General features: G+C 54.9%; 1 protein-coding gene across 5 annotated transcripts in view; it reads right to left on the reverse strand.

Annotated features, from left to right (window-relative positions):
* NFIC (nuclear factor I C) overlaps positions 1–27,468 on the reverse strand; it is a 73,580-nt gene that overhangs the window by 31,502 nt on the left and 14,610 nt on the right. For all 5 annotated transcript variants that reach the window (XM_068979997.1, XM_068979998.1, XM_068980000.1 and 2 more), the window contains exon 2: positions 24,789–25,320. In XM_068979997.1, the coding sequence (XP_068836098.1) occupies positions 24,789–25,320 (532 nt within the window). The remainder of the gene's footprint in view (positions 1–24,788; positions 25,321–27,468) is intronic.

Genomic DNA, 27,468 nt, shown 5'->3' on the forward strand with positions numbered 1-27,468 from the left:
ACACATTTGGTCAGTGGTGACTGAACTGGCCAGCACTGAACACGCCATCATCACAGAAAGTTCTATCAGGCTGAGCTGCTCTGGATATTTCCATGAAAAATCAGAAATAGAGCACAGATAATTCTTCCACCTCCTTTCTACTTAGACACCCAGAGTGGATAGTGCCTAAAGGCTGGCTGATGTCCGACATCCCAGTCCCCAAGCGGGCAGCTTTCATTTGTTGAGCTTTTGCTGAGTTATGCGCTTCATGGCACTATCTGACTAAATCTACCCAGTTGATGAGGTTTGTAAACTGAGGCCCAGCTCAGAGAGTCTATATTTCGAAGTTGATGCCTATGGAAAGAAATTGCCTAGCACAGAGGGACTTGACTGGGACATTCCTGCTCCCCAAGACGATGTCTGGGGACATCTGTGGTTGTCATGACAGGGGAAGGAGCTCCTGGCATTGAGGGGTTGGGCCAGGGATGCTGGCCTAGGGGAATCCCACCGAGAGCTGCCCAGCCTCTGGTGTCTGGACTGGGGAGGGAGTCCAGTCCAGGTCCAACCATTCTCAGTCGGAGCAAAAACTGGCTCTTGGGGCAGGGAGGTGGCTAAAATTTTTTAAATCTTTTATTTAATAAAACACAGATATATAGACATAGATACAATATTTAAATGGATATATAATATCCCTGTGCTATTAAAATTTCATGAGGTTCACTGATTAGGGAAAAATCTGTCTAAAAAGGCTTTTTGTGTGTGTTAAGTCACTTCAGTCTTGTCCAACTCTTTGTGACCCCATGAACTGTTGCCCCCCAGGCTCCTCTGTCCATGGGATTCTCCAGGCAAGAATACTGGAGTGGGCTGCCATGCCCTCCTCCAGGGGATCTTCCCGACCCAGGGATCAAACCCACAGGTTCTTTACCACTAGTGCCACCAGGGAAGCCCAAAAAGACTCTTTAGGGGGAGGTAATAATGAAAGAAAAGTGTCCTGTACAATTTTAAAGGGCTGTCAAAAGAGAAAGAATATGCAACAGAAACCGGAAGTGACCTACGTGGTCTGGAGCATTTACTTTATTCAGTCTGCCAACTTGTGCTGTGTGTCCTCACACAAGCGCCTGACATCCCTGAGCCTCCATCTCCTCACCATGAATCAGGGCTGAACTGCACTACTGTGTACCTCTCTCCTTTGAGCACTTGGCAAATTGACAGCCAAGCACCTCTGGGTGCCACCTGCCTGGGGGAACACAGCAACAAACAAGATGAGGAAAATTCTCTGCCCTCATGGTTCTGATGCCCTAGCGGTGGAGTGCCAGGCAATCGACAAGGAGGCAGATTAACCAGGAGCATATAATTTCAGGCCGGGTCAGGTGCAAGGGAGGTCATTCAACCCAGAGATGAGAGTGGCAGCCCCTGGTGGGTGAAGGGCTGTGACTGGAGCTCCTGGAGGGTCATCAAGCCCACATCATGTGGAACGGTACATTCCAGTAATTAATACTTAGTGAGTAACCCCTTTGGCTGCGTTGGGATGCATGTTTCACTGCCACTGACTCATCTAATCTTTGAAACTCTCCCAGGAGGGATGTGTGGTTATCACCCCCATTTTCCAGATGGGGAAACTGAGGCACAAAGCTAGGTGGCACCATATGCAAATTCACACAACACCAGGTGACAGCAATGGGACCTGGGGTCAACGCCCAGACACCCTGAGGCCTCACATTTGGGTCCGGTGCTTTTGACTAGCAGGGATCCAGTGGGGGCCCTTGGAGGGGGGCTCGGTACCCCCTGAAAGAACCCCTTCTTTGTTAGTAGTTTGGGGTGATTCCCCAGTGTTTGAACCCTGTTGTCTAACCAGATAAAGCCCCTAGCTGGGGGTCCCCTGATGCTCAGCTTTTGCCAAAGTTCCTTCTGTTACTATTTGTGGTGTTGGGACAGCTGGGGGCAGTAAGGAACAGCCATTTCACTTATGCCAACAAGCCCCTCATGGGACAAGAGCCCCCAGACCCTAATGTCCATGGGAGCAGATGCCCCAGACCCTGCTGCATGGGTCAAGGAAATTTCAGAGCACCCTCACCTCACTGAGCAGAGAGCTAAGGTGTAGAGTGAGAAGATAAGAGATGATGATGCTAAATAACAATAGCAAAATAGGGGCAACGACCAAGCACAGATGGCCTACCAAAGGCCAGGGGTCAGGCTGTGCATTTGACAGTCCTAACACCCTGCAGCAATCCTTGACTGAGGCTGACAACCACATGTTACCCAGATAGGGCAAGTAAGTTACCCAAGGTCACACAGCAAGGAAAGCTGATGGGCCAACCCAGATTTATCTGCTCCTCTCTTAAAGAACCTATCCATAGAAAGCCATAATTTAAAAAGATACATGCACCTCAGTGTTCACAGCGGCACTATTTACAACAGCCAAACCACCGAAGTGTCCATAGACAGATGAATGGATAGACAATGTGGGATATATACAAAACGCAATGCTATTTGGCCAAGAAAAGAATGAAATAAATGCCATGTGCAGCAACATGGCTGCACCTAGAGATTATCACACTGAGTGAAGTCAGACACAGAAAGACAAATAGCAAATGATGTCACTTACATGCAGGATCTAATATAAAAGATGATATAAATGAACTTAATTTACAAAACAGAAACAGATTTTCAAAAATAAAATTATGGTTACCAAAGGAGAAATCGTGATGGGGAGGAATAAATTAGGAGTCTGGGATTAACATACACTGTGAGTGCGTGTGTGCTAAGTCACTTCAGCCGTGTCTGACTCTTTGCGACCCTGTGGACCACAGCCCGCCAGGCTCCTCTGTCTATGGGATTCTCCAGGCAAGGATACTGGAGTGGGCTGCCATGCCCTCCTCCAGGGGATCTTCCCGACCCAGGGATCAAACCAGCATCTCTTGCTGCTACTGCTGCTAAGTCACTTCAGTCATGTCCGACTCTGTGCAACCCCACAGACACGGGCCCACTGTCTCTGGGATTCTCCAGGCAAGAACACTGGAGTGGGTTGCCATTTCCTTCTCCAATGCATGAAAGTGAAAAGTGAAAGTGAAGTCGCTCAGTCGTGCCCGACTCTTAGTGACCCCATGGACTGCAGCCTACCAGGATCCTCCGTCCACGGAATTTTCCAGGCAAGAGTACTGGAGTGGGGTGCCATTGCCTTCTCCGTAGCATCTCTTAGGTCTCCTGAATTGGCAGGTGGGTTCTTTACCACTAGCACCACCTGAAAAGGCTTAACTTATGCACAACTATATATAAAACAGATAAACAACAAGGAGCTACTGAATAGCACAGGAAACTGTACTCAATATTCTGTAATAACCTATGTGGGAAATGAACCTGAAAATAACAGATACATGTAAATGTATAACTGAATCGCTTTGCTGTGCCCTTCAAACTAATACACCACTGTAAATCAACTATTCTCCAGTAACATTTATTTTTAGAAAGAGGGGGCCAGGGGAAACATCCTTGAATGTCTCATTGAATTTTATATCATGTCGATTGCTGGCTTTAAGACATTTGCCTGTTGACAAGCTTTCCCCTGACCTGCTGCTGTTCCCGGAGTCCCCCACTGCCCATCCCCAAAGACGTGATTTTCTGCAGCCCCACTCAGATCAGGTGTTCAATTTGGCACTTGGTGCTGCTCAGATTACATTCCAGACTGTGTGAGAAAAACGTAGACACCCCAGAGAAGTACCACAGAACCAAAATGCACGTTCTCGACCACGGAGTAGGGGACCTGGGGAGTGGGGCACCTACAGGTGTGCCTTGGGTGTCCACAGACTCCACCTGACCCTGGGGTTTGTAGTCAAAAAGCCTGAGCCTTGCTGTGGGCCTCTCGGGCAGCTGTGGGACTCCTCAGAGTCTTTCAGGCACCCTGGGGTCATGAAGAACAGGCTGTGGGGCCCAAACCTGTATGATCCTGGAGCATGTTTCAGGAGTCCTGGAGCCCTCCTGTGCTGGAGACCCAGCCCTGACACAAGTTGGCCTGTGACCTGGGTTGAGTCAGGCCTCTCTCCCTCTGAGCCTCAGTTTTCCCCATCTATCAAGTGGGCTTTCTCTGTTGCTGCCTTACTTTATATGGGTGTGAGGCTGAAATCAGAGGAGCCTCAGGAGGGGAGGGGTCCATCACAGTCTAAAGGATAAATACTGTTTGTGTGACAGCATATTTCCAAGCTTAGAAGTTACATGAACTTTGTCCCTCCTCTCCCCACAGCCCTCCAGGGCTCTCACCTCCCTTGGGGTAAAAGCCCGAGTCCTCCTTGTGGCACACAGGCTCTGCACAACCTGTCCCACCCCCTCTCTCCCCTCCCCTTCTGTTCTCCCCCTCGCTCACTCTGTTCCGGCCACACGGGCCTCCTGGCTGTTCCTCCAACATCGCCCTGCCCCAGGGCCTTTGCACCAGCTGTGTCCACTGCCTAGAACACTGTTCCCTCTGTATCTACGTGGCTCACATTCTCTCCTCTCTCTGGGACTTTCCTGAAAGGTTTCTATTCTGAGAGACACTCAAAGCTCTCCAGCACCATTCCCAAAGCGCAGCTAACCATGCTCATGCTAGGATAAGTGAGACTGGCCCTGGACAGACAGCGGATGTGTCTCAAGCGACACCCTGGCTTGGCCCAGCACCAGTTCTCTCGACTTCCCAGGTCCGCGGGGTGTTTGTCGGCAGCCGGAACGTCATCACCTCCCGTGGCCTTTCCTTCAAACAAACACATGATCATAGCAGCAACAGAAATGTAAACTGGATCCCATTGACAGCGTGTACAAACTGTTCTTTCCTGTCCGTGGCCATGAGCCCAAATTTGGTCTGTCCCAGCCTGTGACAAAGGCGCCGCCATGGCCTCCGGTCCAGCCCTTCCCGCCCTGGAGCACCCACCCCCCTCTGTACCAAACAACTCTCGCCATCCTGGTGGCTGAAACTCCAGCAGTTCCTAACTTGGCGATCCAGACACCGCCCCGCCATTCATCTCCCAGATGTTTACTGACCACCTATGCTTGCCGGGCACTGGAGAAGTGGCAGGGAGCCAAGGGAGGGGAGACAGACAGGAAGTGAGCCAACAGAAGGAGACTGAGATAATTTCACTGGTTCTAAGTTCCACTGAGGCAATAAAGCTGGGTCAGGGGACAGAGAATGGCTGGTGGGGGCAGAGGTGACTTTTAACCAAAAAGCCAGGTGAAAACTCTCTAGAAACACGTAGGGAAGGGAAGGAACCAGCTTTGTGGAGAGCTGAGGGCAGATGGCACGGCAAGTGCAAAGGCCCTGGGGCAGGAACAAACATAGGATGTTTGAGGAACAGAGCACCTGGCCCAAACACGGTACATAAAGCCAGGAGACCTCAGGCCACTCAGGGCAGCAGCCCACACCCCCATCCTGGGCCCTGTGGGAAGCTTTGGTTTTGGTCACAAGGGTGATGCCTGGATCTACGTTACATTTTAAAATGTCTCTGGCTATGAGGATGTGGAGAAATTGGAACCCTCGTGCATTGCTGGTGGGAACATAAGATGGTGCAGCTGTGGTGGAAAACAGCTTGGTGCAGGTCCCTCCAAAAGTTAAGTGTAGAATCACCATGTGACCCACGCCTATGTCTATACCCCAAAGAACTGAAAACAGGGCTCAAGCAGATACTTGCCCACCACGTTCCCAGCAGCTAGACTCAGAGAAGCCAAAAGACAGAAACACACCAAGAGTCCGTCAAAGCACAAAGGATAAACAAACTGTGGTCCAGCCATGCAGTGGAATATTACTCAGCCTTAAAAAAGGAAGGAGGTTCTGGCACCTGCTACAATGTGGATGGACCTTGAAGATGTGATGCTTATGAGAGAAGCCAGACACAAAAGGACAAATACTGTCTGGTTCCACTCACACAAGGTCCTAGAGGAGTGAGATCCACATAGAGAGGAAGTAGATGGTGGGGCCAGGGGCTGGGGGAGGGAAAGGAGTGAATGTTCAGTGCGGACAGAGTTTCAGTTTCGGAAGATGAGAAGGTTCTGGAGATGATGGTGGGGATGGTTGCAGGACAGTATGAATGTCCTTGATGCCACTGAGCTATGCACTCATAAATGGTTAAGACAGTGAGTTTTATATCATACATATTTCACCATAATAAAGCAAACACACATTATATCTGGCTGCTGAGTGATTTCTGCACTCTCAGAGGCTGGAAGTCCAGGGAGGAGGAGGGCAGACAAGGATCCCAGTGGGCATAACAGCTTGGCCTAGGGTGACAGCCAGGGGTGGACAGAGTGAATTAAGGGTCACACTTAATTCATCTTTTGGATGTAGAAAGGACAGGACTTGCTGAAACTATGATTACACCCATTTAAACCTGGCAGGATACGGAAGAGCCTAGGGTTCCTGCTCAGGCCCCACAGTGCATCCGCTGGGCTAGCCTCCGCTGCCACAGTGAACTCGCACGCGGGATTTCTCGTCCAACCTCAGCGGGCTTCCAAATGGAGCTGGCTCTGCCGGGCTGCCACGTCTGCCTCCCAGCACCGGCCAGCTAGAGAGAGAACCAAAGCCAGGCCCTGGAATTCCCAGCTCCTGGGTGTCACCGGTCATTTTTAAACATCGCCGGCCAAGGTTCAACTTTGTCCTGGAAGGCCACGCTGGTCAGGCGACCCTGGCCTTCATCCTCTTCGTCCTTGCCATGGAAACTTCCCTGCCCCTCTTGCTCTCATGCCAACTCCAACCATCTCTCCAAGCCTGGATCTAACATCTCTTTTGGAACACCCTCCTTTCGTACTAGGTCCAATTTTTGTCTGAGTTCTCATCACACTGGACTGAGCCTGGGTCTTTTTTTAATTAAAAAAGTTTTAAAAATAAATTTAATTGGCTGCGCTAGGTCTTAGCTGCGGCATTCAAACTCTTAGTTGCAGCATGCAGGACCTAGTTCCCCAATCGGCTCAAACCCAGGCCCCTAGTGTTGGGAACGTGGCGTCTTAAAGACACTGGACCACCAGGGAATTCCCAAGTGTGGGTCTTTAAATGTATAAAAGTCCCAAGTCCTTCTTGTGGCCCACAAGGTTCTGCATGACCTGCCCCATCCCCTCCCTGCTCTCCTCTCCCCTCTCTCCCTTGTTCACTCTGCTCTAGCCAAATGGGGTCCTTCCTAGTTCTCCAACATGCCAGGCATGGTCCTGCCCCAGGGCCTTTGCACTGCCTGGAATGCCTTTCTTGCAAATGCCTGCTTGGCTCAAAAGACCTTTATTCAAGTCTCTGTTCAAGTGGGACTTCATGTCCACAGGGCCTGGCCTTGATGCTCTGGGAGTTTGGGGGTTCACACCCTCATGTCCCTCCTAAGAAATGTGATCATGGATTCCCAGGTATGTCCCATAATCTTACAACCTGCTTTGTGTTCCAAGCCTCCACCTGCCTCCCACATGAGTCTCTGTGCAAACCCAAGCATAAGGGGAAAGGTTGATTCTTTCACTCATGTATTAGCACCTACAGTATACCGGGCTCTGTCCTAGAGTCCAGGGACACAGCAATGTACCAAAGAGACACAAAGTTCTGCCCCATGAAGTTTGAGGTCAAGGTTTCCTCTAAGCCATCTCGAGGAAGGCCAGATCAGTCACAGCAGGAAGGCTTCAAGCTAAACTGAACCTGGACTTCCCTGGTGGCTCCCACGGTAAAGAATCTGCCTGCAATGCAGGGGACCTGTGTTTGACCCCTAGGTGGGGAAGATCCCCTGGAGAAGGAATGGCAACCCACTTCCGTATCCTTGTCTGGGAAATCCCCTGGACAGAGAAGACTGGTGGGCTACAGTCCATGGGGCTGCAAACAGTTGGACTGACTGAGTGACTAACAGACTGAACTTGGACTTCCCTGGCAGAGTAGCAGGAGGAAGGCCCAGAACCAAAATTACTCTGGGCTTCAAGGAGTTCTAGTACAAATCCTGACTCTCCCTGGGGACACCCCGTCTTGCCCCTGCAGGCTCAGGACTGCAGAAGCCCCAAGGCCAGCAACCAGGAGAGCCGGATGTCAGTCTGACCAATGCTGTGTGATCTCAGCAAAAGCACTTTCCCTCTCTGAGCCTCCACATCCTGATACAGAGGCTCTAAACCACCCCCTGGTGGCCCTCCTACCAGGGATATTAGGATAAATCAAAGGGAAAAAAGGCAAGATGCTAGACATCCTCAGCCCTCAGGGGGAAATCTGGAAAAGGCGTGCAGGGGGGAAAGGCAGAAGGCCAAGGCCGGGGTGACCTCCTAGGCGCCGCCCCCGCCCCCACCCCCACGGCCTCCCACCCCCCCCCCCCCAACCCCGCCTTGTCCTTTCTGACGCGCCACGTTCCTCGAGTCTGGACCACACTTTCCATCTCCCTCTGCCCTGCTGCCGGCCGCCTGGGCCCCAGCCAACCTGCTTCGGAATCACTTTCAAAGAAAAGTTTCTTTTTTCTTCCCACCCGGCCCGGCTCTCGCCCCCGCCTGCAGCGCGGCCTGGCTGTGGGCCCCGCCGGGCACTCGTGGACACCTCACCAGCGGGTCAGGACAGCGGCCGTCCACCACCCCCCGGCCGGCCACAGCGCCAGGCCCGGGAGGTGCTAACGCGTGGCTCTGGGCCGAACCTGGGGCATCCGGTGGGCTCTGAGGGGCTTTGGCACAGGCGGTTTGGGGGTGTCTGGCCCGAGAAGCTGGCAGGGAGGCCCCCGTAGGCCGCGGGGCCCACTCTGAGGCCTGCAGGCCGGGGCTCGTCCCACCCCGGCCGCTCTTGGCGGCCACGCCACCTATGACATCAGCGCTCTGGCGGCCATTTTGTCAACGCTTCCTCCCGGCTTCCAGATGCTTCTCCGACCTAGGCGGCCATTTTGTGGGCGCGGGAGGAGTGGGATGGCTGGGCCTGGAGTCCGGGATCCCCTGGGGTGGGGGTGGGAGTGGGGGTGGGGGGCGGCCTTGGTGAGGGGTGCCAGGCCTCCTCTGCGGCCTCTGCGGGGTTAAAGGCTCTTGTGCCAGGAGGGCGGCGGCTGTGCCAGGCAGGGGTAGGAACCCGCCTGCTGCCACCCGGGGCCTGGTGCCCCCCGCCACTCTCTCGGCACAAACCAGACTCCGGGTGGCACCAAGGATGTGAAAAACAAGGTTAAAAATACCCACACGCGCAACCTCGGCACCCCCCCCCCCCCCCCCCCCCCCCCCCGTCCCCTCCAATGTCAAATGTGTCAGCGCCACCCGGGGAGGGGGGCAGACTTAAAATAACTCGCTGTTTACATTTGGAGTGAATTCTTGGCTTCGCCCGCAGCCAAGCCAAGGCCTCGGCCTGCCTCTCTGGCAGCCCCGCCAGAAGTTGGGAGCTGTGGAGCCGCATGTGCCCAAGGGCTGAGTGCGCACGTGTGGCCGCGGGAGGGGCCGCGGCCCCGGAAGCCGTCTGAGGCGGCGGAAGCCCAGAGCATACCCCCTGCCAAGGACGGGGTGGGGGCGCCCAGCCCCTCCCAGTTTCCCTTCTTTCTGAAGTTGCTCAGGCTTCTCGTCACCAACTCAGCAGCCCCAGGGAGCGGTGGGGGAGGTGTTTGGGGGAGGCCGGAGGCTGGCAGCCTGGGCCAGGGAGGCAGGCACCAAGGGGAGGCCTCTAGAACAGGGCAGAGGCCCGCCCTGAGCTGTGTGCCCTTGGACCAGCACTGCCCCTCTCTGAACTAAGACTGAGTGCTCTCCCCAGTGTTGCCTGGGCGGGAATCACACCCGGAGTGAATGGGGAGCCTGCTGACTACCTCAGTTTCCTTCTATGCAGAAAGTAGATTTTGAGATGCAAGCCTTTCAGACTGCTGGGAGCCCCGTTTTCCAGAGGGGTCAGAGATGGGAAGGGGCTTGTCCCACGTCTCATGTCAGTAAGAGGACAATCAGATGGGAACTCAGTTACTCTGGTTCTGGTGCCGACATTTGTAACCTGCTGCCTGAAATGCAGGAGGAGGTAGGAAACCCGAGGGCCAAGCCTGGCATCATAATTGGTGGGGAGACTTTTCTTCCCTGGTCCTCCTGTGGCCTCTCTTCATGGAGCCTGGCATGCAATTGGTGCTCAAACAGTGCTTACACATAGATGGCAGTCAACAGATGTTTGTAGATAAGTGAGTGTGATTATTCCTGCAGAGCCTGGCACATGGTAGGCACTCAATATGGGCCTATAGCATGAATAACTGGGATGATCCTGCTAGGGCCTGGTATACAACAGGTACAAAATAAATGCGTGTAGGACACGGGAACCCCCTGTTGGGAAAACGGGATATTCACAGGGAAAGACCAGGTTTAGGAATGTAGACTCCAACCAGTGGTGATACAGTGGATTTCCACAACAGGCTAGGGCAGGGTACAAAATGTCATCCAAGCATTGCCCATCTCAGGCCCCCCTGGTCTTTTGAGGATCAGCGGAAATCCTCTTTTGCAAAGCCCACCCAACTGCTCCAGGCCTAGCTATCAAAGGCAGGACCTCAGGACAGGAGGATCCCCCAGAATAACAGAAACTTGGCTTGGGGACCCAGGAAGGCTTTCTGTTAGAGGGAACATTGGAGCTGGGGCCTTGATGTCTGAGTAGGAGTTTGCCAGGTACAGAAGGGGCTTGTAATGACGGAGTATGAAATACATAGTCATACACTATAGAGACCGTGTATGAAAATAATGACAATCGTAACTGCCATTTATTGAGTCCTTATATGCCAGGAGCTGTATACAATCACAAGAGCTATGTACAGATTTACAGAGGGGCAGAAGAGGTCTCAGGGAGGTCAAACAATTGGATCGAGTGCATGCAGCCAGGACTTGAACCCACGCAGAGATTTGGCCTTACCACCTGCTGCCTCACTGAATGTGTCTGGGTCTGGCAGAGACTGGGCAGGCAGCACATGGTGGGTGTGTAGCAAAGACAGACAGCACTGTCTGTATGTGGTGGGCCAGACTGTCCAGCTCTAGACATTCTGCAGGGCAGAGGAGGACCCTATAGGCCTGCTTTCCCCAGAGAGAAAGGGATACAGTTTCTGGGAAGAGGGGCATGGCTCCTACTGCCTCTCCTTGGCCAGAATGGCCCCAGTGAACCCAGGAGCCCCCAGGAATCTCGTCAGTAAGCACCTAAGGGAAACTTGCAGGGTGGAGGCCAAAGACCCTGCATATGTCACCTCAGTACCCCAGGAGGAAGGCATCCAGACAGAATCTCAGGCTGGCCACATAAACCCTGCAGCCTCTACTTGGGTGTCCAGTTATTCCCACTGACCCCCACAGTGTACCCATTTCATGGATCCAGAAACTGAGGCACTGGAGTGGCTTGGAGACAGGCTATCTGTTTCAGGGGCAACTTCTTGCCCAACTGACTGTGTGACTCCAGGTTAAGCCCCTGGTTCTCTCTGGGTCTGTTTTCCCACGTGGCACATGGGGCTGGGACAGCATAGTAACAGTCTAAACAGCTTCCTGTGCTGGCCTTTGACCAGGTGTCACAGGGGTTCTGTACTTCCCAGGTGGTTTAGAGGTAAAGAATCCACCTGCCAATGCAGGAGATGCAAGTTCAATTCCTGGGTCTGGAAGATCCCCTGGAGAAGGAAATGGCAACCCACTCTAGTATTCTTGCCTGGGAAATCCCACGGACAGAAGAGCCTGAAGGGCTACCATCTGTGGGGCCCCAGAGCTGACTATGACTGAGCGACTAACCATGCAACATGCCACAGGGGCTCCATAGCTGTGGTCTCATTTACAGGACAAGATGGGCTCAGATAGAGAAGTCACCCAGTTGCCCAGTGGCCCATCTCAATGAGTATCATGGGTTTCCTCATACCTGTCTCCCATGTCAGGCATGGGGGAGTGGTACTTTCTGCCTCCCACATTATTGCTACTGATCCCTGAATTGGTGCCTACTGTGTGCCAGTGCTCCTGGAACCCACAGAACAGTTACAGGCGATCATTCCCATTTCACAGCCAAGGAAACTGAGGTGCCAGTCCAAGCCTACCAGGTGAGATCAGGCATTAAAAAACGGGAACAATGCAGCCATGCAAACAGAACACCCAGCTGGAGGCTGGAGGCCCCACAGTTGCCTGCCTACCCAGAGCCCTGCGGGCCACCTGGGGAACCACTGCCCGACCCCAGCTTGCCCACAAACAATATCCTGACCCCAGGAGAGGGCCCTGGGTATGTCTGGGGGCTGACCTGCTCCCCCTTTTCCCTGCCTGGGTCCAGGCAGGAGGCAAGGGCACAGGAGCGCCAGCACCAGCCTTGGAAGGGGTCTCATGATCCAAGTGACCGTCCAAGTGAAGTGCATGGTCTTGCTCTGCCCAGACTGACCAATGCCACTGAATTCTCATGCTTCTGGAGTCCGCCTCTGCCTGGCTGGCCCCTGGCCATCCCTGGCCTGAGCTGGAACCCACCCTGTCTTCTCAACTCCCACCCTTGTCCCCCAAAGCCTGTTCTCCCCACAGTGGCCAGAGGGCGCCAGTGAGCACTGAGTCAGGCTCCGTGCCTTCTCTGCCCACAGCCCTCCAGGGCTCCCACCTCCCCAGTGGTAAAAGACCAGTTCCCCTCCCTGCCCTCCCTTCCTCCCTGCCTCCCCCTCACTCAGTCTGCTCTGTCCACTCGGGCCTCCTGGCTGTTCCTCCAACCTGCCAGGTCCAGTCCTGCCCCAGGGCCTTTGCACTGGCTGTGCCCTTCCCCCAGTTCTTTGCACAACTGGTTCCTCCTCACCCCTCAGGTCTCAGCTCAAATATTAGGTCCTCAGACAGTCCCTCCCCAAATAGTCCATCACTCTGTGTTCCTTAACTTTATTTTTCTCGACAGCCCTCATCATGAACTTGTTCTTTGTCCGTCTCCCCCACCCGACTGGGAACCTCACCAGGGCTGGATTTCTGTCTGTCTTGTTCATGGTGGTGTCCCTAGGACCTGGAAAAGGGCTTGGCATACAGTAAGTACTTAATAAATATTTATCAACTACCAAGAAGTTGTACTGACTGAGTGCATGCATGCCCCATGCTATCTTAACCCTTCACACGTCTGAACTCATTTCCCCTTGGCAACCCTGAAAGGCAGCGTGTTTTACAGATGGTGATATGGAGGCGCAGAGAGGGCTGCCATTTTCCTGAGGTCATACAGCAAGCAGGTGGCAGGGCCAGCACCCCTGTTAAGACCCACTGCCTTACTTTGCTGATACCCCCTTGCCCAGATGGGGAAACTGAGGCTCAGGGACAGAGGGACTAGCTGAGGGTCAGAAGCAGAGTGGGCTCTGTGCCTCCTGGGAAAGAACAGACCGATGATGAGCAACATCAACAGCAGTAATAATAATGACGGTGCACTCTAACGACAGAAGCGATGAGAGCTGGTAAAGGCTCCCCTCCATGGGTCGGTGCAGAGTCCTGAAGGGGAGACTTGGGGGACGCCAGCCCCTTTAAGAGCCTCCCCCTCCCCAGATGGGGCTGGCCCGGCCTCCCCTTATGTAAGCAGGCCAGCTGCCCTTGCATAACCCGGTTACATAAGGAAGCAGGGAACAGGCTTGTCCATCCGGCAGCAACCTGTCCCAGGCTGTCTGAGGGGCCGGCCTGGGGCATAGAAGCACCGAGGCCGCCCAGAGCGGCCAGCGAGGGCAGCCCAATTGAAGGCCTTCTAGGTCGGCCCCTGTGTGAAGGATGTCCCAGACTCCCCCAGCCACAGCATCCCCTGGGCAGGAGAAGTGAACGATTTCCAGCCTGAAAGTGGACAGGAGCTATTCCCATTGCTCTGAAGGGGAACCGAGGCCCAGAGAAGGCAAGCGAGCAGCCTTCAGCTTCACAGCCCTGGGTGGAGGGTGGAGGTGGAAGGGCTGACTGACACCTGAGCCGCATAACCTCTCAGTGCCTCTGTAAAATGGGGCTGCAGACAGGACCTTTCTCAACAGGGCCTGGTGTGCAGCTGGCACTCAATAAATGCAGCCTGAAACTCAGCTGCAATTAAAACCCTTTTAATTCTGTTAACCAGCCTAACCCTTGCCTCATTTGACACTTGAGAAGTGGAGGTAACGAAGGAAGGTGAAGAGGTAACTGCCCAATCCCAAGGGCAGGGGAACACCACGAGGCTCAAGCAATGCCATGAGCACAGAGGAGCACCGACTGTGTACCAAACCCTGACCCAGATACCATTCCATCTGCCCAGCAGCCGAGAGAAGAGAAGGAATTTTTCCCAGATGAAACCCACACGCCACCAGGCACATGCAGCCGCCATCTGACCATGTGCGGCTGGGATGTCTGGATGCGATGCTGCCCGCCCCCACCCCCACGCATGCACTTCAGTTCCTCCATCTTTGGGAGGCTGGGGGGTGGGGCTTGGGAGTAAAGCGGTGGCCCCCTCCTTTCCCCTTTCTCTGGGCACTGGCCCTTTAAGCCAGCAGGCTGCCAGGGCTTGTCCTGGAGTGACCCCAAGGGGCGGGTGTGGTCAGGAACAAGGGACCCATTCAATTGCTGTTGCCGCCTCCGGGCAGCCCACAGGCTGGCCTGGGGTGGTGAGGGGTGGAGACTGGCCAGGACCGGGGGAGAGAGACCAGGGGGCTGAGATAGACAAAGAGACAGAGACCCAGACAGGGAGACTCCTGGCCTGGGCTGCATCTCCTGCCTCCCTGGTTCCACCACATCAAGGGTTTGAGGCCGGCCTACTCCCAGCCAGGTTGCAGCCCCAACTTGATCCAGCTGAGCCTGGCACCTGCTCACCAGCACCCAAACTCTCTAGGCCCAAAGGAGGGATCCTGGAACATTCTAAGGGAGGTCCCTGACACACCCCAAACAGCCCCTTCCTAGGGGACTTCTGTATTCCCTCATATCTGCCAGTGAAAGTGAAAAGTGAGTGTTAGTCGCTTAGTCATAACCAACTCTTTGTAACCACCTGTGGACTGTAGCCCGCCAGGCTCCTCTGTCCATGGGATTCTCCAGGCAAGAATACTGGAGTGGGTTGCCATGCCTTCCTGCAGGGGATCTTCCCGATCCAGAGAGCGAACCCAGGTCTCCTGCATTGCAGGCAGATTCTTTACCACCTGGGTTCGAATCCTGACTCTACCATTTAGTTGTGTGGCCTCAGGTTGTTGTCTTAACCTCCCTGGGCCTCAATTTTCCCATGTGTGAAATGTGGTTCATGATGATCCCTACCTTTGTGGGATTACGGTGAAACAAAATGGTGTGAATAATCCCTGGTATGTACTGAGGATTTACTTCTTAGTAAGCCCTCAGTATGCCTGCAGTTCCCCCCCAAAATGCACCCCGACATCCCAGACACATACAGACAACCCCTTCCTCCTGCCAGAGGTCACCAGGGTCAATTACAGCTGCTGCCTTCCAGCAAGGACCTACTGTGTGCTCTGTTCCCCCGCAGCCTCTGGAAACACCCTGGGTTCCGTGTCCCCACATGTGATAAACAACAGACTTTTATTGCGGATTAAACAAAATCCCGACTTATTCCTGGGCCCCCTAGTCCCAGTTTCTCACAGTCCTGCTCCCAAATCTTTCCCCACCATGGGGCCCCCATTCAAGCAGGCAGCCCCTGCCTCAGGAAGTCTGGAAAAAGCCTTAAAAAATTTACCTGTCTCCCTCTGTAAGGGTCTTTTCTAGAATACTCAGCTCAGTCACTAGACATCTGAGGACAGGCTTACTCAACTCTGACCTGAACGTTCTGGATCCCTGCCAGAAAGAGAATTCTAGAACTGGCCCTGGATGTTCTAGAACCCAAGTTGAGAACATTTCAGAGCCTGTCCTTGGACATGAGAAAATTCCACAGGTGGAATTCTGGAAATTCTGGAATTCCCTGGGAGAATTCTAGAATTGTCAAAAGGTGAAGATCCCAGCGTTGGTTGGTTGGCTGTTTTTAGTATTTATTTGGCTGCACCAAGTCTTAGTTTGCAGCATGTGAGATCTAGCTCCCAGACCAGGGATCAAACCTGAGTCTCCTGCACTGGGAGCATGGCGTCTTAGCCACTGGACCACCACGGAGGTCCTAAGATCCTAGCTGTGAAGGGTCTAAAACAGGCCTTGGGAACTCCAAAACTTGTCCTGTGGAGGATCTAGAACAGCCCCTCTCCCTCTCTTGAAACCTCTTTCCCACTTGCAAGCCATTTACCCTGAAGTACCAGTGGTATTTGCTCAGTCATGACCAACTCTTTGCAATCCCCAGGACTCTAGCCCACCAGGCTCCTGTGTCCATGGGGATTCTCCAGGCAAGAATACTGGAGTGGATGGCCATTCCCTTCTCCAGGGAATCTTCCTAACCCAGGGATCGAACACAGACCTCCTGCAGAGCACCCCTTGTCCCCCCATCCTGACGCCCACACAAGACAGCCTGGGACGGAAGGCGGGATAGAATGGACCCGAGGAAGGACCCTCTCTGGGCCTCAGTTTCCTGATGTGGACAAGAAACCCAGTGTTCCCACGCGCCCCCTCCCTTGTCCCTCACTGACTCTGACCATCTGTGACTTCCTGCCCACACCCAGCTGGAGGGAGAGGGGCTGGACTGGCAGCTGTCTGCAGAGGTGGGGGTGCCCGGAGATGTCCCTAGCTGCCCTCAGCCCCCCCTGGCTGGCCGGGCGCAGGGCCAGAGTGGCAACTGCAGCCCCGCCACACTGGGGCGGCCGCCACAGGTGCAGGGAGATGATTCCCGCTTTCTGTGGGCTCCACACCTCTCGAGTCCTCGGGAGCCTCAGCAGGTGTGGACGCGCAAGCTGGGCACCCGAGCAGGGGTGTCCGTGGGGGAGGGGCGATCTACTCAGGAAAGCGTTACTTGCTCAGTCCTGTCCGACTCTTTGCAACCCCATGGACTGCTGCCCACCAGGCTCCTTTGTCCATGGGTTTCTCCAGGCAAGAACACTGGAGTGGGTAGTCATTCCCTTCTCCAGGAAAGAACTTAAAATTTCTGAGCACTTGTCATGCTGAGAGGTTCCTTTCTCAGAGATCATACCTTAACTTCAGTCACTGAACACTGGCCTCCACTCAGCCTGCAGATGAAGAAAGCAGAAGCCCAGAGATGGGCATTAACTTGCCCAAGGTTGCCCAGCTGGCCAGAGGGCAGAACTGGAGCTGGAAACACAGTAATGGTGATGATGATGATAAAGGCGGTGATGCTCAGTCATGTCCGACACTTTTGTGACCCCATGTCCATGAGATTTTTCAGGCAAGAATACAGGAGTGGGTTGCCATTTCCTTCTCCAGAGTATTTTCCCCACCCAGGGATTGAACCTGGGTCTCTTGTATTGCAGGCAGATTTTTTACCAACTGAGCCACAAGGGAAGCCCTAATAGTAACTATGATTATATTACCATCACTGGTTTTATTTTTATTACTTATCATTGCATAATAATAGCGGATGTATTATTCATTATTACTATCATTTTTTTTAATTTTGAAAATGAAGCCTAGTTGAGTTACAAATTATCACTAACAACAAATAATTTTTTAAAATTGTGGTAGAATATCAGTCGGAGAGGGCGATGGCACCCCACTCCAGTACTCTTGCCTGGAAAATCCCATGGACAGAGGAGCCTGGTAGGCTGCAGTCCATGGGGTCGCTAAGAGTCAGACATGACTGAGCAACTTCACTTTCACTTTTCACTTTCATGCATTGGAGAAGGAAAAGGCAACCCACTCCAGTGTTCTTGCCTGGAGAATCCCAGGGATGGGGGAGCCTGGTGGGCTGCCATCTATGGGGTCGCACAGAGTCGGACACGACTGAAGCGACTTAGCAGAATATCAATAGCATAAAATTCACTTGGTGGCTCAGTGGTAAAGAATCTGCCTGCAATTCGAGAGACCCAGCTTTGATCCCAGGTTGAGAAGATCCCCTGGAGAAGGGAATGGCTACCCACTCCAGTATTCTAACCTGGAGAATCCCATGGACAGAGGAGCCTGGCGGGCTACAGTCCACAGGGTTGCAAAGAGTTGGACATGACTGACCAACTAACACCACCACTTCCATTGTTATTTTATTTATTTTTTGGCACGTGGGATCTTAGTTTCCCAGCCAGGGACTGAACCCATGCCCCTGTTGGTAGCACAGGGTCCTAACCACTGGAACCACCAGGGGAGGCCCCCAAATTCACCACCTTAGCCATTTTTAAGTGCACAGTTCAGTGGCACTGGATACCTTCACATTGCCTTGCAACCACCCCCACCATCATCTCCAGAACTGCCTCATTTTCCCAAAGGAAAACTGTCCCCATTAACTGACCCCCACCCCCAAAAGCCCCTGCCCCCACCATCTACTTCCTGTCTCTAGATCTGACTCCTCTAAGACCTCCTGTGAGTGGAACCAGACAGTGTGTCCTTTTGTGTCTGCTTCTCTCATTGAGCATCATGTTCTCAGGGTCCATCCACACTGTAACGTGGGTCAGGATCTCTTTCCTTTTAAAGGCACCAAATTATGTTTGAGCCTGGAGGAGGGCATGGCAACCCATTCCAGTATTCTTGTGTGGGGAATCTCATGGACAGAGGAGCCTGGTGGGGTACAGTCCACGGGGTCGCAAAGAGTCAGACACCAGTGAAGTGACTTAGCACGTATGTTTGAGCACCTACTGTATGCCAGGCCCTCTCCTAGCACTCTTCATGCATTATCTCACTTAACCCCATATAGCCCAGCGAAGCAGGCACCATCTGTTTCATGCCCTTTTCAGAGGGAAGGCATCTGAGGCCCAGGGCAGTGATGTCACCTGCCCAAGGCCACACGGCACATGAGCGGTGGGATCTCAACCTGGGCCGTCTGGCTACAGATGTCATCCCTACCTCTTCCTGACGCGAGGCTCCCACCTGCTGCATTAGCAGCATCCTTGGCTCTGCTAACCAGGAGCCCAGAGGCCTCCCACCACCGCTATAAATACATCATCAGCTGGTGTCTGGACCTCACCCCTGGGCAGCCACCTCCCCTGCATGGACAGACAGCTGGTCCACCTGGCTTCCCTGCCCTGGGGGAGTCCAGGCTGCCAGGAGACCCTCACTCCGCCTGTTTTATGCTATCTAGGGGTCACTGACTCCAATTGTCAATGCAGTGGACACAACACAGTTACTTTTTCCACTCTCTAGGTGGGAAAATGAAGGGTCAGAGAGAGGAGTACATCTCACACAGCCTGGAACAAGTGTGGACACAAATTGTGTCCATCATACAAGCCAATGGGTGCTCTCACATGCCCTCCTGTCCACATCCGTCCTGTCTCCCCTGGCACAGTGTCCTGGGCTGGAATGGAACAGGGGTTTGAAGAGATGGGGGACCCTCCCTCCATCAAGGTCCAGCTTGCTTCTCTCCGTGGTCCCACAAGGCCCTATCTTCCTGGCTCAGCTCTCCTCCAACCTCAGAATAGAGAGGGCAGGGCTCTGCCCTAAGTCACACAGCAAGCCCAGGCAGAGCTGAAGCCGACCCAGGCTCCTTCGATCTTTTCTCCTGCTCTTTCTCCTGCCATCCGAGCCCAGGGTGCACTTTATGAGGATCCCGGCCCCCAGGCTGGGGCACGGTAGGCTCTTCAGGAAGGTTCACCAATATTATATTCATTTGTTCACTATGTATTCTGGGCCAGCTCTCTTCATCATCTGTACAACTGGGAGGGTGTGGGTTCCATTCAGTAACCCCAAAAGCAGTTTTCAGTTTTTTCCTTTAGTGGTTTTGAGGACTCAGGATCTGTGGGTTCTAATTCTGCTCTACCTCTTAGGAGCTGTGTGACCCTAGACAAGTGACTGACCATCTCTGGGCCTGTTTTCTTACTGAAACAAAGTAGGTAATAGTTGCTGCCTCCCTGGGTGGTGAAAGTGAAAGTGTTAGTCGCTCAGTCGTGTTAACTCTTTGCAACTCCACGGACTGTAGCCCACCAGTCTCCTCTGTCCGTGGAATTCTCCAGGCAAGAATATTGGAATGGGTTGCCATGCTCTCCTCCAAGGGATCTTCCTGACCCACGGACTGAACTTGGGTCTCCTGCATTGCAGGCAGATTCTTTACCATCTGAGCCACCAGGATGATCTCCCTGGGTGGTGGAGAGAATTAAACCAGATGTGGGGCAGGCTCAGCATCGGGTACGCAATACATGTCTGCTGTTACTATCATCTGTTGTTATGATTGCTTCCCAGGTTCATCCAAGAGGGGGTGGGAACCCCTCCCCCCTCGATCCTTCTGCCCCCTTCCTGGGCACCCTGGGCAGCCCCTTGAGCAGCTGTGAGCTTCCCAAGCAGGCCCCTGCCCACAGTGCCGTTCCAGGAGGTTGGCACCGAACAAGGCGGGAACAGGAGGCGGGAATGGGAGGCCAGCCCACGGCGGCGTCAGCAGATGGGCACCATCTGGGCTGGCGGCTCAGGGCGGGCTGGCAGCTGCCAGAGTGGGCGGGCCTGGCAGCCCCTCCCCCACCCGCCCTGGCATGGTGCCCGCCCGCCTCAGGTTTCTCAGGCCGCCAGAGGGGGTGGGGAGGCCTGGCTGGGCTCTGGGGCTGGGCAGACAGCTTCTCTCTCTGGGCCCTGCTTCCTCCGGGCTCCTTCCCAAACGAGAGGCCGGGGAGGAGGCCGGCCTTCCCACTGCCAGGCAGCGGTCCTTGGCCCCACCCTCCAGCCCTTGTGCTTGGGACCATTCCAGCCCCAGGGCCTTTGCACTGGCTATGTCCCCCCAGTGGCCTGGCACACTCTCACTCAAATCTCTCTGTGGCCCAGCCAGAGTACCCGCCATGCCTCTCCACACCCCTCCCTGTCCTTAGCTTTTTATTAATTTAACTGAGAATTGTCAGCTTCCCCATCTCCTGCTCAATGGCACATCCACCCACAAAGGGCATGCCAGGAGCAAGCAGCCCCAATGTCCCAAGACAGAGCTCATGTCACTCCCCTCATCAGGGTCCCCCAGCTGTCCCCTAGGCCACCCTCAGGGCACACACGGAGTCCATTCCTGGAATCAGGGCCCCGTGTCTGCAACAACGCCAGATGGATGCCCGAGGCAGCCAAGTTTGGCCCAAGGTGGTGCCCTGGGCTCTGAGGAGCCTGGCAGCCCCAGTGCTAAAGGGATCTTCTCCCGGCTTGTCCCCACTCTTCTATCCTCCAAAATAAACCTGGGGAGGGAGGCCTGGGATTCCTCCTTGGGGTGGGGCCCCAGCAATCCATCTGACAGCCCCAGGGAGAAACAGAGGCTGTGGGGATAGGGGGAGCCAAGCCTCATCCCCAGGTCTGGGGACGGGACGGCCGAGTGTGTGGGTCTCCGCGTGTTTCTTCCTGTCTCTGGGTCCCCCTGTGTCTCTGGGTCTCTCTCACTGTCATTCTGTTGGCCCCGAGGCCCCACATCTGACACCCGAGGTGGTACCACCTTCCAGCTGAACAGCAGTTGCTCATCTCAACATCCTGCCTGTGACCTGTCCCAGAAGTCAAGCAAGGCAGGGCTGGTTTGAGTGGCCACTGTGCTCTGACCTTGGCCCAGACACCCTGCAGCCTGAGACCCACAAGGGGAGAGGAGAGAAGAGGTGGCCAGTTCTCTCTGCCATCAGATGACTGCTTGGCTAAGAACAGAGATGTAACTCTGGCCCAGATGGGGATGGGGGTCCTGCGGTGAGATGTAACTCTGACCCAGATGGGGATGGGGGTTCTTCGATGGAAGTCGGGGAGCTGGGGCTCAGCAGGGGGTTCTGGGCGGCAGCCTCAGCTTGGGAATCCTGGAGGAAGCTCTGGTTACTAGGAGCTTAGAACACAGACCCAGCCCAGAGGTGGCCAAGCCACACAGACTGGACACCCACATCCTACACTGCAACTTACCTCCATCCCCTTCTGCCACTGAGCATGGAGGGCTAGCAGGGGTGCCTCAGTCATGTCCGACTCCTCGTGACCCCATGGACTGTACCCCACCAGGCTCCTCTGTCCATGGGAATTCTCCAGGCAAGAATACTGGAGTGGATTGCCATGCCCTCCTCCAGGGGATCTTCCCAGCTCAGGAATCGAACTCAGGTCTCCCGCATTTCAGGCAGATTTTTACTGTCTGAGCCACCAGGGAAGCCCAAGAATACTGGAGTGGGTGGCCTAACCCTTCTCCAGGGGATCTTCCCAACCCAGGAATCGAACCTGGGTCTCTTGCATTGCTGGCTAATTCTTTACCAGCTGAGCTACCAGGGAAGCCCCAGGAACAGAAGTTGCCCATGTCCAAACCCTAATTCTGCCCTTTTCTAACTGTGACCTTGGGCAGCACAGGTAACGTCTTCCAGGGTACTTTTTAGTTTCCTTCTTTTGAGGCTTCCGTTTCCTCATCTGTACAATGGATATGATTCCTGCCTCACAGGCTTGCCATGAGAATGGAAAATAACAGCTAAGTTCTCAGAAAAATTGCTTGACAGAAAGAAAGTGGCTCTGGGAGTTGGGGTTTTGAAGCATAAGTAGGAGTTTTCCAGATGGGAATGACATCCACAGCAGAGGGAACCATATGGGCAAAGGCATGGAGGTGGGAAATTATAACCCTAGTAAGGATGATAATAATAATGGTCCAAGAAAAAAAATAACGGTCCACAAAGTCCTATCCTTGTGTTGGGTACTTCTCTCCATGACCCCACAGTGGTTATTTGTCGAACACTTTTATCGTAAGAATCCTACATTCCAACAGCTATTTTTGATCATCTCATTTTAAAGACAAGGAAAGCAGGCACAGAGAGATTCAGTGACTTGTTTTGGGTAACTCAGCTGCCAGGCAGGCAGGCAGGAGGCTGAGCTGGGGTTGGCCTCCCTGCCCAGCCCTCAAACCCGACCCTCACTCCCAGCTGGGTCAGCTGGGGTGTGTTTGAGCGGCGGTCCCCTGGGATGATGGAGCTGGCTAGAAGCAGGAGAGGGTGCAGCCTTGACCTTCCCCAGCCCTCATGTGAGGAGGTTGGAGAAGGTTGACCAGATCGGTAGCAAAAGCATGGCCGAGGGACACGAAGGTGTCTGTGGAGGCCTGGAGGCCCCGCCTGCCTGCTGAGCTGAGGGGGGAGGGGGTCGATGGGGGAGGGGAGCCGCCCGGAGATTGTGCTGACGCAGGCAGAAAACTTGCTTCAAAATTTTATCAGCTCAGCGCGGAGGAGGTGGGGGTGGGGCCGGGCGCGGAGGATGGATGTGGTGGGAGAGACCGGGACCTGCATGGTAATGAACGCTGCAGCCCCCAGGCTGCCCGTGCCCTCCCCTACTCCCATCAGGCCGCAACAGTCGCCTTGTCTACCCCTCTGCTTCTGGCCCCGTCGAATTCCGGTGGGGGGTGAGGGATGGGGCAGATGGGGTCAAGGTCAAGGAACCAAGGTCAAGACTGGGAACTCTGGCCTGGCTGTCCCTCCCACACACCACGGTGACCAGGAGACCTCATGGAAGGCTCACAGCACCGCTAGGAGTTGGCATGGTTGTTCCTCCCACTGTGCAGGGGAGGAACCTGAGTTACAGGACAGGGCTAGGTCTAGAGTCACACAGCCGGCACACGACACACGGCAGGGCTACGGTCAGAAGCTGGGCGGTCCTGCCTGGAGTCCCCGCTTCTCACTGCCCTTTCTCCCCTCCTCCCAAGTCCTCCCCCGTCATTTCTGGTTGTGTGATCAAGTGGGGTCCTGTGGGGCTACTGGTGGTAGGACTGGGTCTCCAAGCCGAGTGCACCCACCTGACACGCTCCGGCAGCCCAGGTGTGTGCAGGTTCACGCTCACAAGGGTACCAGGCTCACCTTGGGTGGGAACAGCAGGGCACAGGACTTGTACCAGTTAGGTTCCCCAGGGCACACCTGATTCCATCCGCATGAAGACAGTCACAGCTGCCACCCGCCACACAACAGACCAGAGTTCAACATGCGACACACACCATCTCCGAGAATCTCCCCAGGTCCAATCCAGGTAAGAACTTGGATAACCTCCATGTGACAGCTCCACTGGCCACACCACCAGGAAGCAGTGGGTCAGTGAAGCCCACTGCCCGCGCAACCAGGCCCTGCCCACGACCACCAGGACCTGTTGACATTCAGGACTGGGCCACCCGTCCAGCCTCTGCACCTCTGCCCAGGCTGCTGACCCCCTGGGCGAGCCCCATGCTCGTCACTGCCCAGTCATCCTGTAGAGCTCAGCTCAGGGGAGCCTCCTTCTCCAGGAAGCTGTCCTGGATTTCTCCATCCTCACAAACCCCACTGGTCTCCATGTGGACCATAGGACCACAGAGCCAGCAAACACCAGAAACACCCAGCTATAAGGGCGGGAGTAGGGAACCCTGACGACCAGAGATTGATGACATAGCTCAAGTCACACGGTGCCCCAGCTTCCCACTTGGCATCAACATGACACCTGTCAGGACTCTGGGAAGGTCTGAGAGTCGATCAACCAGCATTCAGTGCGCCACCCAGCACCCTTCCAGCTTCCCCAGGAAGGATAAGGCTGTTCCTCTCCCACCTGTCAGTGGCCCATCCCCACCCCTGTTGCCAACAGACCTTCTGGGACAGCATCTCATTTCCTGTGACCCGCCACCCCCCTTGGACATCAAGGTCCGATGTCCTCCCTTCAGACCCCCAGGACACACCTGCCCCCTATCCCACTCTCCCCGTGAACCGGATCTCTTTCCCTTACACTTCACAAGGCATGTGCTTACTCCCTCTGAGACACCTGCCTCCTCCCTTTGACTTGAAGAAGGCCCCCCTCCTTGCTCAAACCTTGCGAGACACGCCTCCCTCCTTGGACCTCTCATAGGTCAGCCTCCTACACACACACACACACACACACACACACACGCACGCACGCACGCACACACACGCACACACGCGCCCGCGCGCGCAGGGCACGTGGACCCGCCTCCTCGCTCAGACCTGCGGGCCTGGTTGACGCCCCTGCGATAGGCGATAGGCGCATCCCCAGCCCTCTCCACCTGCAGCCCCGTGCATCCGCACGCCCTTACTCACCTCGCTCCCGCACGAAATAGGCCAGGTAGAGGTCGAGCTCCTTGACCGCCACGCCGATGTGGTGCGGCTGCACGCAGAGCACCGGGTGGCCGCACTGCGCCGCCTTGACCAGGCGCTCGCCGTCGGTGCTCTCCAGGGGGATGCCCTTGAAGAGGATGACCATGACCAGGTCCAGCCGCCACACCTTGTCGGCCTGGCGCAGGCAGTCGATGCGGCGCATCTTGCCCTTCTGGTCGGGGTTGGAGAGCACGCAGCCCGGCGCCTTCTTGCCGGTGATGGCCAGCACGAAGTCCTCGCGGCACTCGGGCCGGATGTCCTTGCGCAGCTTGGCCAGCAGCCGCGATGCCCACTTCTGCTTGACTTCGGCCTTCTCGCCCAGCAGCTCGTCCTTCACCGCCCGCTCCTCATCCTTCGACATCCGTTTCTCATGCTTCTTGAAGTACTTGCGCTTCCGCGCCTGCAGGTTGAACCAGGTGTAGGCGAAGGCGCGGACGTGAGGCAGCAGCGCCTCGATGAAAGGGTGGAACTCATCCTGCGGGGCGGGAGAGGCCAGAGATCAGGAGGCGCCGGGGCCCGTGGACCCACTGCCCGGCCCCGAAGACTGAGGCTGCAGAGGCCCCAAGCAGACCCATTGGAGGGATGGTGGAGCAGAGGTGTGCAGAGGTCCTCTGCAGATACCTCCAAACTCCCAGGGGAAAAAACAGGGCCAGAGGGGCCCAGCAGAAGTTCACTGGGTCATATGAGAACCCACTGCCCAGATGGGGAAACTGAGGCTCTGACCATGGTGGAAGGCACAGGCCAAGGAAGCCAGTCATGGAGGGCTGTCTTGAACTCCAATGTACAGGCAGGACAAGCTGAGGGTTCCAGGTGGAATTGATGGGGACCCACTACACAGATGGGGAAAACTGAGGTTGATAGAATAGTGGCATGGATCCATTCTCTGCCTTCTAGAACTGGGGTCAGCAAACTTTAAAAGTACCATAAAGAACCAGTAGTGAGTATTTTAGTCTCTGTTGCAAGACGCCACAGAGATGTGACCGGCATGGCAGTGTTTCAGTAAAACTTTACTTATGAACACAGACAGTGGGCCTTGGGCCCTGGGACTGTACTTTGCAAAGCACTGAACTAGAGAGTGAGCTCAAATGTCCAAAGCAGGGCTAAGCACACACTGGGCACTGACAGTTCAGGAGCAAACAGGCTCACCGTGTCACTTGTCTGCCAGACCCACTGCTCGGCAGAGGCAGCTGACATGAGATGGAGGTTCAAGGGCTGCCTCTATGGCTCTTGGCAGTGATGAAAAAATGAGGACAAGATATCTTTTCTATAGCCCAGAGATACAGACAGAACCAGCTGAGGTCCACAGGCCAAAAAGTCTACAGGTCCACTGAGGCCTACTGTATGTCAGGGGCTAATGAAAGGGTAGGGTAGGGTGGGGCAGTTCCTATACAGACCCATTGCAGGGGCAGGGAAAGCTGAGGCCCAAGGAGGCAAGATCAGCATGCAGTAGAGAAAGGGGAGCTCAGTCATGGAGGTTCAGAGCTGGAGAGAGGGGTTCCCAGGGGCCAGTTCACCCTAGCCTGCCCCCCACAGACCCATTCCACAGATGGAAAAACTGAGGCCCGAGGAGGGTCAGAGACCTGCCCAGAGCTGTGACTTCAACACCCCCCCTCCTACTGCCTGAGTGGGGCTACTGAGCAGCCACAACACCCATTTTACGGATGAAGAAACTGAGACCCCCCAAGAAGAGACTCAGTCATGAGGAGCAGAGCTGGGACAGGAAGCCACACCTAACCAACTTCTCCATAAAAACAACAGCAGCCCTCCCCACTGTTGGGCACCTAGGAGAATAATGGGGCCATGGGAGGCCCCTTTCCTCTTCTCTGGGGGTGGGAGGAGGCTGTCTCATTCTCGCCATTTTCAACAAGGGAAACTGAGTCTGCAGAACATCCCAGGTATGCTTTCTCACCCTCAAGGGGTGAGAAATTCAAGGAGAAAGGAAGACAGAGAAGAGAAGTTTTGATCCCCACTCTTGCTTGGGGGCTGCACTGGGCTTCTTGAATGGAGGTTATGTCTCTCCCTAGCATGTGAATCTCATTATCTGCCCAGCTCTCCAAAGCCTGCATTATGCTATTATTATTATTGTTATTGACATTGTTGTCGCCGTAACGATTAGTTGCTTACAATCTTCTAGGGGCAGGAAAAGGCCTGAGGCTTCTCTATGCCTTGCGTGATGGGGAGGCTAAGCTCAGAGACAGGCAGAGACTTGGCTGAGGTCCTAGAGGCTCTCAGGGTCTGTGTGAGGACACAAACCAAGACCCTATCCGCCCCTTTCTCGGAACAGCCTGCTCTCCGTGAGGCAGGGGTCTCTCGGGGAGATGGTGACACAGTTGCTCTGGGCTACCAGTTGGTTTCCAGGTGGATGTGGCCAGGCTCGGTCCCACCTCCAGGCCTGGATGCCCATGGTACTCCCCACCCCAGGTGCCCTCTCCTTGTCCTGTACCCCATCTACCCTGGGTCACTTGTAGCCATGGGTGCTGGGGGTGGGAGACGACCTCAGATCTCCCCTATTACTGAGGGTCTGAAAATAGCCTTCTGTCCTCATGGGGTGGGGCAGGATGGGGTACTGTTTGTGCCAGCCCAGCCCCTTCTATGCCAGTGTCCCCCGACATGTGAGTCACCG

Source organism: Capricornis sumatraensis, chromosome 9 (genome assembly GCF_032405125.1).
Source record: "Capricornis sumatraensis isolate serow.1 chromosome 9, serow.2, whole genome shotgun sequence".
Taxonomy (NCBI): Eukaryota; Metazoa; Chordata; class Mammalia; order Artiodactyla; family Bovidae; genus Capricornis; species Capricornis sumatraensis.